The 14,958-nt window shown below is 37.4% G+C and overlaps 1 protein-coding gene across 3 annotated transcripts; it reads left to right on the top strand.

The window, feature by feature from the left end:
• Window positions 1-1,346: 1,346 nt before the first annotated feature.
• LOC127179659 (ovalbumin-related protein X) lies at window positions 1,347-13,517 on the top strand. 3 transcript variants are annotated; one of them, XM_051133327.1, is made up of 7 exons: window positions 1,347-1,474; window positions 7,296-7,487; window positions 10,005-10,148; window positions 10,294-10,411; window positions 10,516-10,595; window positions 12,549-12,734; window positions 12,918-13,517. In XM_051133327.1, the coding sequence occupies exons 3-7, from the start codon at window positions 10,023-10,025 to the stop codon at window positions 13,326-13,328; spliced, it is 921 nt and encodes a 306-aa protein (XP_050989284.1). In that variant the 5' UTR covers window positions 1,347-1,474; window positions 7,296-7,487; window positions 10,005-10,022; the 3' UTR covers window positions 13,329-13,517. The 3 variants fall into 3 exon arrangements, with proteins under 3 accessions (XP_050989284.1, XP_050989281.1, XP_050989282.1); XM_051133324.1 differs by having other exon boundaries at window positions 1,348-1,474; window positions 10,513-10,595; XM_051133325.1 differs by lacking the exon at window positions 1,347-1,474 and adding an exon at window positions 6,507-6,610 and having other exon boundaries at window positions 10,513-10,595.
• The last annotated feature ends 1,441 nt before the right edge of the window (window positions 13,518-14,958 follow it).

Below are 14,958 nucleotides of genomic sequence, written 5' to 3'. Positions count from 1 at the left end.
GCGCAAGAGCAAAACAATACTTCGCAAATGTCTGTTTGGAAATGGCCTCCCTTTATGGCCACCAAACAGGAAGTTACCAAAGAGGCAGCAGAGGGAGCAGCAACAGTCAGTTCATGGGTGAGGGCTCCCTCTGCTGGCGTGGCGTTACAATATAAATATATATATATTCCAACTGGCTGTTTCGTCTCTGCCAAGGTACTTCTTCGGTCCACGAGTACACCATACACTTCTGACTGAGTTTGTCTCTTACTCCGGTGAGAGTCGTTTTTATTTTGCCACAATACTGGTACTGGAGGATTCCACTGTCAGCGTCATCCTGGGATGCCCGTGGCTCCATCTGCATACTCCCGAACTCCACTGGGATCCCTGTGACATTGCCCGCTGGAGCAAACAATGCTATGATCAGTGTCTTTCTAACTTACCTCTCCTTTGATCCATTTCAGTACCCCTCGCCTCCATCCACATCGAAAGTCCAGAACCCAAAGTTTCTCCAGAAATCCCAGTGGAGTATGCAGCGTTCCAGGATGTTTTCAGCAAACAGGCAGCCACTCGTCTACCACCTCACTGGCCATGGGACTGTGCCATCAAGCTGCTGCCTGAAGCCCAAAGGGCGGATCTATCCACGATTCATCCTGGAGCGTCAGGCGATGGAAGAGTACATTGCGGAAGCCCTGCAACAAGGATACATTCAACCATCCACATCGCTGGCCGCTTCGAGTTTCTTCTTCGTGGGCAAAAAGGATGGAGGTCTTCGTCCATGCATTGATTACCGCCAGCTTAACTCTCAAATCATACAGCACCTATCCACTTCCCCTGGTCCCATCCACGCTCGAGAAGCTTCAAGGAGCGTGCGTGTTCTCCAAGTTGGACCTGCGGAGTGCCTACAACCTCATTCGTATTCATGCAGGAGATGAGTGGAAGATGGCCTTCATTACACCCACGGTTGTGTCGGACCGTGGTCCTCAATTCATCTCCCATGTCTTGAAAGCCTCCTTCAAGCTACTGGGTATCTCTGAGAGGAAGATCCAAGAGCTCTGGCTCTACCTCCAGTCATACTGCCAAGAAGATCAACACCACTGGAGCAGGTTCCTCCCATTGGCCGAGTATGCACAGAAGTCCCTCCACCAAGATACCACCGGCCTAACATCCTTCCAGTGCATACTCTGTTATCAGCCACTGCTGTTCCCCTGGACGGAGGAGCCCTCGAATGTTCCAGCTGTTCACCACTGGTTCCGAGCGAGCGAGTGTGGGACTCAGCACACCATCTCCAGCGGGCAGTCCGTCACCATTAGAGGTTTGTGACACCAGAAGGAGGGCGGCCCCACCAGTAACAACCCGAAGACCAAGTCTGGCTGTCTACCCGCGTCCTGCGCTTACGACTGCTCTGCCGCAAGCTGAGTCCCCACTACATAGGTCCATTCAAGATCCTGAGACAGATCAACGATGTGACTTATCAGCTTCAGCTCCCACCCAGGTACCGCATCCACCCCACCTTTCACGTGTCTCTCCTTAAACCATTCTCTCCCTCTGCCACGCAGAGCAAATGTGGGAGCAAAGGCTCCGTTTTGGTCCATTTACACTAAAATGCACCCACAGAGTTTTTAAACTAAAACAGGGTCTGCAGCATTTTCAAAAGTCTGTTTTCGATGGTCGAAAACGCTGGAGCACTGTAAACGACAGGTGTAAGTGCAGTTCTTTGACCCATTCATATAGATTCAAAATGCCACCCTGAAAGTGTGATAGTTTGACAAAGTGACACTTTTATAGTTTAGTATATATTTTTTATTATATATATTTTATTATATATATATAATTGTTTTTTTTTTTTTTTTTTTTTTTTTTACTGTTTTTACGAATAATCAACCTGGACCGCCAGGTCATTGTTTGCTAGTATGTGCAGTTTGCTTTTAGCCCAAAATGAGGCAGTCTAATTTTACCGACTTGGTTATAGCCCTTTTTTACACCAATGATGAGTGTAGCCAAATTTTTTTAAAAATTTCCTGTGGAAATTACAGTAACTTACTGGCAGCAGTTCACCATTTTAACTTGCTGTAAATGTATTTATATTATGTATACTGTTCTTGTAGTTTTTACTGTATTCTTACTGTATTTTACTTGTAAAATATACAGTAATTTTGTTTTTTCCCCAGTAATATATTGCAATACAAGATAAAATAATTAAAAATAAGCAATGACAACTGTGTAACTTTTAATGTTTAATTGTTCACTTGTTATCCTTGCAACACTGTTTTTCCCAAACCTGCAGTAACATTTATACATAATATTTGTATATTACTGCAATTAAAAAAAAAAAAAAAACAGGAACAAATTCAATTATAAGAACAATCTTAAAAACATACAAATTCACAAAAACTCTCCTGTGTAGAATGCATTTGCCCTTAGTGGATTAATAGTTTTGCCAGCTGAAATCCACAAACTCCTTAATGAAGGACGACACATGAGGGTTCAGGCCAGAGTTTCTCTGTTGCACCATCCTCTCAATGAACCTTCACATAAAAAATAATTAATTCAATTCATATTCATTTCATTCTCTTTGTAAAAACTTTTTAGAGCATTAGTTGAATGAGTTAATGAAATCATTTGTCATCATTTACTATATTGTTACAAACCCATAAAACTCTGGTTTGTTTTCAGAACACATGATATTAATATTCTCTCTTCATTTTTGTCTATCCAGGCAACCAAAGTCTTTTAGCTTCGAAAAGTGCATAAAGACATATGATTCGAGTGGTTTAAGACACCTAATCAGTTCTCAAGCATGTTTGAGATTCTGTTTACCACATTTGATGTACACTACGTATTTGGATGATCAATGTTTGTATGTGATTGTATACAGATTAATTTCATTTCTTTATGCACTTTTTGTTGTGTGTACTTTGAGTAGATGGACAAACAAACTGTTATGAATTCATTAGAAGAATAAACAGAATAGTACACAGTTCATTTTATTTTAATTCAAATTGTCAGTTGTTGTTACTGTATGCCAGGAAGACACAACACCCAAAAATTGTAATTCTCTCAACATTTACTCACACTCACGTCATCCCAAATATGCTTTCTACTTTGGAACACAATTGGAGATTTTTAGAAAAAGAAAGAAGCAAAAGGATAGTTGTGTGTGAGAAACGTTTAAATATTTGTTCAAAAAATAATTTTAAAAACCACTGGTTCCAGGCAAGTGTCCTACACGTGTTCAAGTGTTTGTTTGACGTAAATGTCAGCATGTTGTGAAGTATGGCACAAGCACATTGTGAAGCTTGTCCAAGAAGTGACATCCTGTGTGTGTCCTCATCACTTCACCCATGTTTGACATCTTGCCAGAAGCAATGGTTTATTATTTAAAATTTTAAAATATTTGTATTAATCTCACAAACATCTATAGTTTTGCCGTTGTGTTTTTTTTGTGTGGTTTTTGAAGCATCAACTATGAGGGACCTATCAACTTGCATTATATGAACATAGATTATTTAACAGAAGATTATTAACATAAGACATAGGATTATTTTTCTAAAAATCTCTGTTCGTGATCCACAGAAGAATGAAAGTCATGTACATCGGGGATGGCATGAGGGTGAGCAAGTGATGAGAGAATTTTGTATTTTTGAGTGAGCAATATTGATGGGCAAATTAAGACTTTCCTCTGACTGTTTCGGGCACAGATTCAAAGCTTTGAGTGTCGAAAACAGCTCTATCTGTTGGTTAGTAAAAAAAAAAAAAAGCAGCCAAAAGCCTATGAAAGAAGCTCCGTCGGAAGAAGCATCACCACACACTCCATACGTGCACATATAAAATAATTTGTATTCATATTACTTGTATGAATGGGTATATAGAAATGTAATTAAATAAGTTTAACTGTAAATGTACTCGTAAGATATGACGAGTTTGAACAGGCTTTCGTTTGTCATTTGTCACGTGATTTCTACGGTAAAAGCACAAGCCCTGAATCGAGGCTTCATCTGGCACGCGCATTTATTCTCAACACCAGTTTAAATCTCACATCACTAGTGAACAATCTCCTAACAAAGGGATCGTTCCACTGAAAAATGAAAATTCTTGTCATTCTTTACTCACCCTCATGTCGTTTCAAACCTGTATACACTTTTGTCTTCTGTGGAACAGAAAAAAAGATATTTGGAAGAATGTTGGTGTTCAGTTCCTGATGACTTCCATTATACAGACAAAAACACAATGAAAGTCAATGGGGACTGAAACTGTTTGGTCACCAGCATTCTTCAAAATATCTTTTTTTGCGTGTGTTAAACAGAAGAAACAAGTGCATACAGGTTTGGAACGACCTGAGGGTGAGTAAATGATGACAATTTTCATTATTGGGTGGACTATTCCTTTAAGGGATTGTTTACTCAAAAATGCATATTCTCCCATGACTTCATAAACGAAAAGAACAGCAAATGCAGAGGACGTGTCTGGTAGGTCAGTCACAGGAAAGAAGACTATGCCTTCAATCGCCAGCATCCATTTTTTTGCTTTGTAGAATTAAATCTCCTAAAAAAAGAAGAATCAATAGTGATATTTATAACTTAACAAAAAAACATTTCACATTTGATTATGGTGTCAGTAAAAATACGTAGATGTTGGAGCCTTTCTCATTTGTTAAAATGGCAATTCTATCATCATTTAATTGCTATTAACAATTTTTTGAGAAGATGCTAGGTAGAAAGTTAGACATAGAGAGCCATGAATAAAGTGTGACAAATGGTTTATTTAAAAAGAAAAAAGAAAAACTTTTAACATCACTAAATCATGTTCTAAAAGATCTTAGCAAGCATGATCAGAGTAGAAGGAAGTGCATCTGCTATTGTGACAAACACAGAGTTTTTCTAAGTGTCAGTTATAGAAATTATCATTTGTCAATTATACAAAGTACACTGGCTAAAAGGAACAGCAAATCCTCTGCTTCTTTTGAAGTGGGCCATCAACAACAGGACAGCTACATCAGTATTCACATCTGGCACAGCAGCAGAAAGCACAGTAACATTAATATCTACACAGATTTCCCAAAATCACATTGATGCTGTGTGCTGAATATTATAACTTCACTCTAAAATGCGTTTTACAGTCACTAACTGGACATTACATTTTGTTCAGTGTTCACAAGGGCTGAAGAATTTAGTCGACACAAATGTACAGCCATCTAGAATTCAGATGTGTTCAGATCAGTTCGTTAGTTTTGCGGCCTTTCTGTGTTTCGCGGTACATGTGCGACTGAAGTGCAGAGAGGCTTTAAAACGTGCATGAGCATTCAGGCATTGTAACGTACATGAAAACCTGAAGTTCGCCAATTTTTGGTGCGCTTTGGCATGATTAATAAATGCATATAATGTCTCCAAAGAGACAACACAGTGTTTGCAGACGAATGTTGTTGTTGTTGGTTTTTTTGCTAGCGTTACATTAAATATGTCATGAAAAAGCAGGAATATTATACATACATTTGCTTGTAGCTGTGAGGTTCTTGTGTGTGCTTCTTCCTTTTCTTCTTTCCCAGGGGAAGAAAAAAGCTTTTCTGTCATTGGTCAGCTTTTGCGCTCATTTTTTTTACTGTGTTTTAATGGCGCCAAGAGGATATTTCCCATAATGCACCTTTAAAATACAGTAACATACTGTAAAACTGTTCTACAGTAAAGTACAGTGTAATTTACATTTACAGAAATCGCTGATAGTGTAATTTTTTTGCACACACATATCATTTGATGACATCATATCATCAAATGCAAGTTAAACATTTCAAACATTTGAATTGAATTAATCAGTTTTTGAAACCAGTCGATTCTGGGAGTTGATTCCACTGACCGCAAACCTAGAGTCGAATTTCCTAATTCCTAATACATTTTTATACACAATCAAAACAGCAGAACAGTCCAAAGAAAGCACTTTATCTGTGAAAAGAAGGGAACAATCTTTACCATGAAAAGTGTTTTCAGTATTCACACTTGTAATCTGCATGTGCTCATTTTACATCTATACTCTACAGAAGTTACAGCCACCTGGTGGGAAAAAAGCTGTAAAGAGTTTTTGTGCAGTAAGAAAAATGTTTGTTGTGCGCATCATTTCCCTACAGAACAGCACCAATTTTCCTAGATTTCTTGTTCTAGTAGAATCTGTTTTTAGCAGCATACTCTGCATGATCTAATAAACATAACAGCATAAACTGTCTTTTCTTGTTTCCACTGGTGCACTGATATTTGTAAAGAAGCACAACAGGATGGTGTAAAAATCTGTAAAAAGACAATCTGCAGATTCATTTTGTTGCTCTATTTTTGTTTTATCATCAATGTAATTGGAGTCGTGTTCTTTACCCTTGCCAGGTGTAACATCTTACAAGTTATTAGGAAAGAGTTCGAAAAGTATGAAACTACATGCAATCCTTTTCACACGCAATCCTTTATTACCCAGAATTTTGATTTCACAAGAAGTTCTTAAGAAACTTCTTCTTTCCTAAGAAGCCCACCTGCCCCACCTCACCCCACCCAAGGGTCTATATATATGCAATGAGGGAACAAGAAAGAGACATTTGGGCAGTGAAAACAGACCCTCATATCAAGAAGAGATCGAAACATCGCTTTTTGCATCAGTGAGTATTTCAGAGGCTTGTGAAACTATAACAGAAGATGTAATATTTGATCATTTGATTTACATGTACTGTGCAAAATGTTTCATAAAACATTTGAATTAGGATGGTACTTTTATATCTTAATTTCAGGTTCACCTCATTAATTTTAACATTTATTTTGCAAATAATTTAATAATCCTGAGATTTTTGTGAAACAGACACTACAGATCAAGCAGCTGGTATTCTGAAGGCAAATTGTGGGCACAACAAACACTGATTTGATTTCTTTTTTTTTTTTTTTTTTTTTAGCTGCGGTTTTTTTGCTGTCACTTTCCACCAGACTTGAACTTCTGCAGAGTATGGATGTAAAATTAAATAAGCTATTACAGGTGTGGCAGAGCAGGATGAAAACTGAAAACCTTTTTCACTGAGAGGGAAAGAGTGTTCCTTTCATTTTTTTCTTTTTTTATGCTAAAGCACTGTCTTTGGGCTGTTCTGCTGTTGTGATAGTATATGAATTTCTACATTAGGGTTAGGGTTATTCTACATTTGACTTTTCACATATTAGGAGAACACATCAGGTGATATAAATGTTGCTCGTCCGTGGTTTGAACAGAATGTAAAGTTTTTTTTTTTTTTTTTTTTCTATTCGTGTACTTCTGTACTGGTCTTACATGATGTTTAAATTGAATTCTCTTCATTCTAGGCTGTAAACAAAATGAACCCAGACATTGAACCAGTGATTTTGGCAAACCCAGAATTCTCCATTGACCTGTTAAAAGAGCTCTGTAAGGCAAAGCCGCAAGAGAATGTGTTATTCTCACCCCTGAGCATCTCCTCTGCATTGGGCCTGGTCCTCCTGGGTGCCAAGAACGACACTCTTGAACAGATGTAAAAGGTGCGTTCAAACCTCCAAACAACTCTATATAAACTCTATAGAAACTGTCATGTTTATGAATGTTTTAAAGTGAATCTATTATTTCTACAAAATCAATCACGTTTGGCCATTCTTCTCATGATGTATATATGCATTAAGAACAGAGTTTGGGCGCTAGATAAGAAAAAGATCTGCCGCCCGCGGTTGATTTTGATATTCTCGGTATTATCAAATTGCCAGAGTTTTGAGAACGCAGCGGACGTGAGGGACTATAATGCGATAAGAGCTCGCTCAGGTACTGAGGAGCTAAACCATTCAGGGCTTTATAAGTAATTAGCAAGATTTTAAAATCTATACGATGTTTAATAGGGAGCCAGTGCAGTGCTGACAGAACCGGGTTAATATGATCATACTTTCTGGTTCTAGTAAGAACTCTAGCTGCTGCATTTTGGACCAGCTGGAGTTTGTTTATTAAGCGAGCAGAACAACCACCCAATAATTAGCACCTCTGTTTTTTCAGAATTTAGCAGTAAGAAATGACTCACTTAATAGCAGCCAGTTTGAAGGTTTTGGGGACATATCCTAATGACAGTGATGAATTAATAATATTCCAGATCTCATAGAGGATCTATGAGATCTGGAAGCATCTCTTTTAGTAACCTAAATGGAATAGGGTTTAGCATACAAGTTGTTGGTTTAGATGATTTAACAAGTTTATACAATTCTTCCTGACCTATAGTAGAGAATGAGTTGAATTGTTCCCCAGGAGATCTATAGCGCACTATCTGATGCGACACTGTAATTGACGGCTGTATAGTGACAATTTTGTCTGTAATTGTATCGATCTTAGAAGTAAAGTAGTTCATAAAGTCATTACTGCTATGCTGATGGGCACAGTCAGTCCCTGTTGGTTCTTTATTTTTTGTTAACTTAGCCACTGTATTGAATAAATACCTAGGGTTATGTTTGTTTTCTTCTAAAAGAGTTGAAAAGTAGTCAGATCTTGCAGTTTTTAACGCTTTTCTATACGATAGGGTACATTCCCGCCAAGCAGTACGAAAAACCTCTAATTTTGTTTTCCTCCAGCTGCGCTCCATTTTCCGGGCTGCTGTTACATCATACAAGTTTTTCTGAGCTATTGGACATGCTGAGGAATTCAAATAAGTCAGGAAGATTACTCAGAAAGCAATCTTTTGTAGTAGAAGTGATGGTTCTACCATACTTGGAATAAGGAGTTGAATTTACAGTTTTAGTCATCTGGAGAATACACGAGACTAGATAATGATCAGAGATATCATCACTTTGCAGCAGAATCTCAACGGCATTGACATCAATTCCATGTGACAGTATTAAGTCTAGAGTATGATTTCGACAATGAGTGGGACCTGACACGTGTTGTCTAACTCCAATAGAATTTAAAATGTCTGTAAATGCTGCTCCCAGTGCATCGATTTCATTATCGACATGGATGTTAAAGTCACCTACTATTAAGACCTTATCTGTATTCAACACTAACTCAGATAGAAAATCAGCAAATTCTTTAAGAAAATCTGTATGGTGCCCTGGTGGCCTGTATACAGTAGCAAGTACAAACGTCATAGGGGATTTATCATTAACACTTGCTTCTCTGGATAATGTTACATGAAGCACCATTACTTCAAATGAGTTATACTTGAAGCCCGCTCTCTGTGAAACACTGAAAATATTGCTATAAATTGTAGAAACACCTCCCCCTTTACCTTTTAGACGTGGCTCATGTTTATAACAGTAATCATGAGAAGTAGACTCGTTTAAGATAATGTAATCATCTGGTTTTAGCCAGGTTTCTGTCAAACAGAGCACATCTAGGTTATGATCAGTGATCATAAAACATCATAGGGCCTTTTCCACAAAATGCATTTTTGCATTCTACTGCGCTGCTTTTTTAATTTTAAATGTAAACACAGACCTTGCATTTTTTTTCTCCCATTCAGGGCAATTAATATTCATACTTCTTAACTACTTTTAGCTTGAGCGCTGCATTTTTAGAATGTCGTTTTCTGCACAAGACGCTGTAAAATGCGATGCAAAAGTAGCGCAATGGTGTGGAAAAATGTAATCTGTATTTACGGCCAACAACAGAACATTTAGATTGTTTATAGCTGACATAAGTTGTGTTTGTGGTGTGGAGATAAACATGGCAGGCTGTGTGCCGCTCACTCAGGGGAGGATCTAAGCTAACGGGACAGATTCCAGCGGTCGTTACATTATGTCACAGCGCACAGAAAATGCAACAGCTCATTTTGAGACACCGTTTATGATTTATGGGGAATATAAAACAGGAGTTGGTGGATTTTTTAAATTTTCTGGTGGTTGTGTAACACACTGCTGACACATTTATGTTCAAACACCATGCAAAAGTGAATTTTGCGTAGCAGGTCCCGTTTAATGCATTTGCATATGCGATTCTTCATTGTTAAATTCAAAACACTCCCCACTCCACAGTCTCAAATTCTCTGAACTCAATATTAAACAATATCCTGTTGTGTTTCTCTTAAGGCCCTCCACTTTGGCAAAATGGAAATTATGTACCACTGTCTGTATGAGGAGCTCTACAAAGAAGGGGAGTACAAGGATAAAAAAAAGAGAAGCCTGCAGCTGGTGAATTGCTGGTCTGGAGACCAGACAGTCAAATTTAATGATGTGAGTTGTTTGAGAAAACACAGCAAATGCTTCATTTACTTCCTGAAAATGACAGATGACAAAATGATCATTCAAAGAGACGCCTGGGTCAGAACACAGATGTTATTGTAATCCACGTTCCCTCTCTTTCTACTGACGATGTTAGGATTTCCTAGACGAATGTGAGGAGTGGTGTTTCGGCAGCTTGAGGAATGCTGACTTCAAGACGAATCCTGATGCTGCGAGAGAACAGATCAACGCCTGGGTGAAGACAAAGACTGATGGTAATTCAATTAAAGTGTATTTGTTTTCAACTATTAGACTATAGTCTATTAGACCACTTTCTCATAATTTCTCACTAATTTTATGCATTTGTTGCATCAAGGAGATGTGTCTGAGGACAAAAGGTTTACTCTTATCAACACAATGCAGTTCAAGCAGAACTGGGCCAAGCAATTTGAAATAAAGGTAACTTTGTCAACACAATTCAACTTTGTCTGCTAAAAATGTTAAAATGCTAAAGCTGGATGATCTACATCTATGTGCACTTCTCAGCTTGTTACTGTGTCAAACAGCACCAATTACTCATTTCATTTCTTTTCATTCCATTTTTTGAAATGTGTATGAATGAAATTTGTACAGTGAGTGCATACTTATTATGCAAGTAAATCTTTTGATCATATTTTTTTCCAAGCTCTTTTTACCAATTGCACATCAATGTATGTGCATTTATAACACTATACTTTGTATTATATCCCCTTTTCATCAAGTTACAAAAAAAACTAGTTAACACTATGTGAGGGTGTTTCTAATGACGGTAAATTTGACATTGTTCTCTCTTCTGACTGCCGATATCAGTCTAGCTCAATTTTTTTCCTTTGATTGAAAGTTGTGAAAACACTGTTGTGTAGTTTTTCTTTTGTTATTTGAGCAAATGGGAATGCAAAAAAATATATATTTGTGGTACTCTCCCATTCACTGGCCTCGGATTTTACCCAACTTTGGCGACTTCAGCGATAAGAAAGCTGGAAATGTGAGAAAGATCCATCATTTAGAAGTGATATATAATTGTTCATGAAGGCTGTAAGTGGAAAAATGCCTTATTTTCAGGTGTGCATAATTATTACGCAGGGGTTTTTTTACAGATAAAATTAGCCAAAAAAGAGATTTAACTCGGACTGAAAGGTCAAAAATGATTAAATGCCCATGAGAAGGATGCGATACTAATGCAATACTAGAAACTGCAAAGTCAATGCATGGCCATTAGACAGAAAAATGCTCATTGTGTCCGAACAAAACAGATGGAGAAAAAAAAAAAGATGCATGTGTTAACTGCAAAGGAATTAAGAATTAAGGTGAAGAATTACATGCAAAACCTTAAGGAACCTTTTTGTCTCAAAAAAAAAAAAAAAACCCTTTTAGTCTCCATCGCCACCATTTTCCAGAACTGCGACCTACCTAGAGTATCCAGAAGTGCAAGGTTTCTGGTTGTCAGAGAGACTTAGGTTAGGTAAAGAATCCTAAAAATCACCCCCACTTCATAAGTATCACATAGTGAAGTTTTGCAAAATACACAAAGACTGATGAAGACTGAAGACTGCTTCACAGACAGACAGACTGAGAGTGACTTCTGAAGGACCAGCAGCACATCCTCTTTTTTTTATCTTCCAGAATCTTACAGTAGGTTTTGGAAGATCATTTTTAAACCATTTCCTATCCTGAAAAGTCCGTCTTGCAGAGATCTTCCAAAACTTACTGTCAGATTCTGGAAGATAAATTCTTCAAACAGTGGTACAAGAGGATGTGCTGCTGCTGGTCCTTCAAGAGTGGCAGTGAATGGGGGGTGAGATTTTGTAGCTCAAAAAAGTCCATCCATCCATCATAAAACTACTCCACAGTCTCTGGGGGATAATTAAAGGAAATTAATCGATGGGTTTTTGTAAAAAAAAATACATATATCCATATTTAAAACTTTATCTTCCAGCTTCTGGCGGACCACAGCTTATAAAGAATGTGAAACACCACAGTTCAGAACACTTGCGTTATGTTCTACGCCATGCGTTGGAGTTGAGTTCAGCCAAATACTTTTAGAGTTTTTAGAGAAAATAAATTGTAAATTATTTAAAAAAATGAAAATAGCCACAGAAGCTGGCATGGCATTAAACATAAACAAACAAACAAACTGCCATTCTAAAGTTAGGAAGAGCCAGGATCAATTTTATTATAACTTTGATTGTGTTCGTCTGAAACAAGAAAGTCATACTGTATAAACCTAGGATGGCTTGAGGTGTGAGTAAACCACGAGGTAATTTTCATTTTTGGGTGAACTATCCCTGTAAAGTTAGATTTTTTTTTTTTTAAGCAGAGTTTCAAGTGCTAACAGTGTCACTAATGTCCAATCTGTCTGTGTTTTCATGTCAGGACAAAAGAGGTGATTGGCTAATGATGGGTAAGGAGGATAAAATTCCCCTGGGTACTATCCCACACAGACATCATGTGGATTACCCTAAATCTCCCCCTGAAGCTTGGATTCTGGAGATCCCGTATGAGTATAAACATCTGAGCATGTTTGTTATACTTCCAAACGAGGGCACTGACCTGCAAAAGGTAAAACAGGCAGTCACATGAACAGCAACTGAACCTCCCTTACTGCTTTTACTTCACTTGGAACTGCATCACTAGGATAAAGTCTACATGAAAATTTGGATTGTTGTGTCGGTTTAACATGAAATGGGAAACAATTAAAAGTCTCTCCCTGTCTGTCTCTTATTTTTCTCTCCTTCCTCTAAGCTGATAGACTCGATCACTTATGAGAAGATTCTGGTGTGGACTCAGCCGGACAATATGAGTCACACAGATACATATGTTGAAATGCCCATGTTTACGCTGAAGAAGGAATATGACATGGAGGAGACCCTGAATCTTCTGGGAATAAAAGACCTCTTCAGTGATAAGTGTGATTTATCTGGCCTGGCTGATAAGTTGAAACTGTCCAAAATGGTGCATGAGTGTGTTGTTGAGGTGGACGAGAATGGCACAGGGGCAGATGGAGGCAGTGGTGGAGTTGTCCAGACTCATCACCATAAAAAATTCAGTGAGTCTTTCATTGTAGAACCCCCCTTCCTTTTCTTCATCCGCCACAACCCCACAGAGAGCATCCTGTTCTGGGGCCGCGTCATCACCCCAAAACCTGAAAACTAGAATCTGAAGCGCAAATCAGAGCAGGTTCTGCAACAGTGTGATCTGTCGTAGTAAAAACAGCACACAGTGATTATATCACATGTTTCTTCATTTAAAATTGATTTGCTTGGAATGTACGTTTTAAACAAAACTCTGAATACTCAAAATGTTCAAGCACTTAAACTGAAAACTATAAATAAAGGAGAATCAGGCAGAAACTTGTGTCCTTTTTTTCTTAAACATAACTTATTGTGTAAAGGGTCAGTGAACGAGTGGAAAAGAACTAATATTTGAATGATTTGAATGAATGTGATGACGAGTAAATGCTGACTGGATGAACTAAATCATTTCATTATGCTCAGATCAAAGTATAAATTTATTATAGTTCATAGCGTGAGGACGTAGAATTCGATAATGAATTATCAGGGAGAACAGGTCTAGAGTTGACAAAAATCAAACAAATCCAACCTGGTTTAGATCAGGTCAGGGTTCCTACCCATTTTCCATTTCAAAATTCCATACTTCTCCAGACTCAAATTTCTAAACCTCTCAGTCGATTTCCAGACCATATTTAACATTTATGGTTAATAGAGCATTATTTTCAACTCTATATTTGGTATATAGCACAGTCATCTGTAAATATTTTTATTTTCTCAGGGTTTTATTCATTGATTTTCTCAAAGTGACAACATACAGAGTCCCTAAAATAAAATAAAAAATTAAAAATATAGACTTTTTTGTGAAGAAACTTTTTTGTGCCCTCGAGAAACAACTAACATGCACATGAGAATTTTTTGCACATTTTTGCAGTTTCTAGGTTTATATAGTCTATTTCCTTTGTGCATCACTATGAATAAAATGAGAGCATGGATGCACATGAATTAACAGAGATGTACTTGCTCAGAATTTGGCTTTTCTTATTGTATTACCTCTAATATCAAGGCCTAATGTCCAATTTAACACATCCTCCGTGGCAGCGTAGAAACCATGACACGAAATGGGCTGATGACATCAAATTGGCCAAGTTCAAGGGTCTATAAAGAATACTGGTATCGTAGAAAGTGTTTCAAATTTGGCTTTCATTACACTGTAAAAAATAAAAAACACAATTTGTTGAGTCAGCTTAAAATAATTTGTTACCAATTTGTTAATAATTGAAGTTGTACTAAGTAACAACTTAGATATTTGTGTCTGCTAAACCTAACAGATGGGTAAGTAACCCAGCTGCCTTAAAATTTGAAGTTGATTCAACTCAAATATCTAACTTTAACATTTCATGTTGAATAAACTTTTTTTGAGTTGACTGAACTTAAAATTTTAAGGCAGCCAGGTTACAAATTATTTTAAGTTGACTCAGCAAATTGTTTTTTACAGTGTAGGCCAATGTGCAGTATTTCAAGGCCTTAAGTCTCTTTAACACATACTTTGTGAAGGCCAAGAAACCACACCGCGAAATGGGCTGATGGTGCAATAGGTGGATCAGTGTGTGTCCTATATGCTTTTAATGGTTTAATGGTTTCACATAAAAGTCTGTATATTTTTGTATATATATTATATTTGACAATCACTAAAGAATCACTAAATAGCTGCCATGAAATCTCACTTCTTATACATTCAATTTATTTTCATTAAATTCTTAATTTTATATCAT

This window comes from Labeo rohita, chromosome 17 (assembly GCF_022985175.1).
Source record: "Labeo rohita strain BAU-BD-2019 chromosome 17, IGBB_LRoh.1.0, whole genome shotgun sequence".
In the NCBI taxonomy this organism is placed as follows: Eukaryota; Metazoa; Chordata; class Actinopteri; order Cypriniformes; family Cyprinidae; genus Labeo; species Labeo rohita.
This window is presented reverse-complemented; position numbering and strand designations above follow the sequence as displayed.

What these genes read in the sequence shown, in the direction of transcription:
- LOC127179659 (XM_051133324.1), top strand. Translation starts at nt 10,023, where the DNA reads ATGGAAATTATGTACCACTGTCTGTATGAGGAGCTCTACAAAGAAGGG. An exon ending in AGACAGTCAAATTTAATGAT is followed by an intron (nt 10,149 to 10,293) that starts GTGAGTTGTTTG and finishes TGACGATGTTAG; the next exon opens with GATTTCCTAGACGAATGTGA. An exon ending in GGTGAAGACAAAGACTGATG is followed by an intron (nt 10,412 to 10,512) that starts GTAATTCAATTA and finishes TGTTGCATCAAG; the next exon opens with GAGATGTGTCTGAGGACAAA.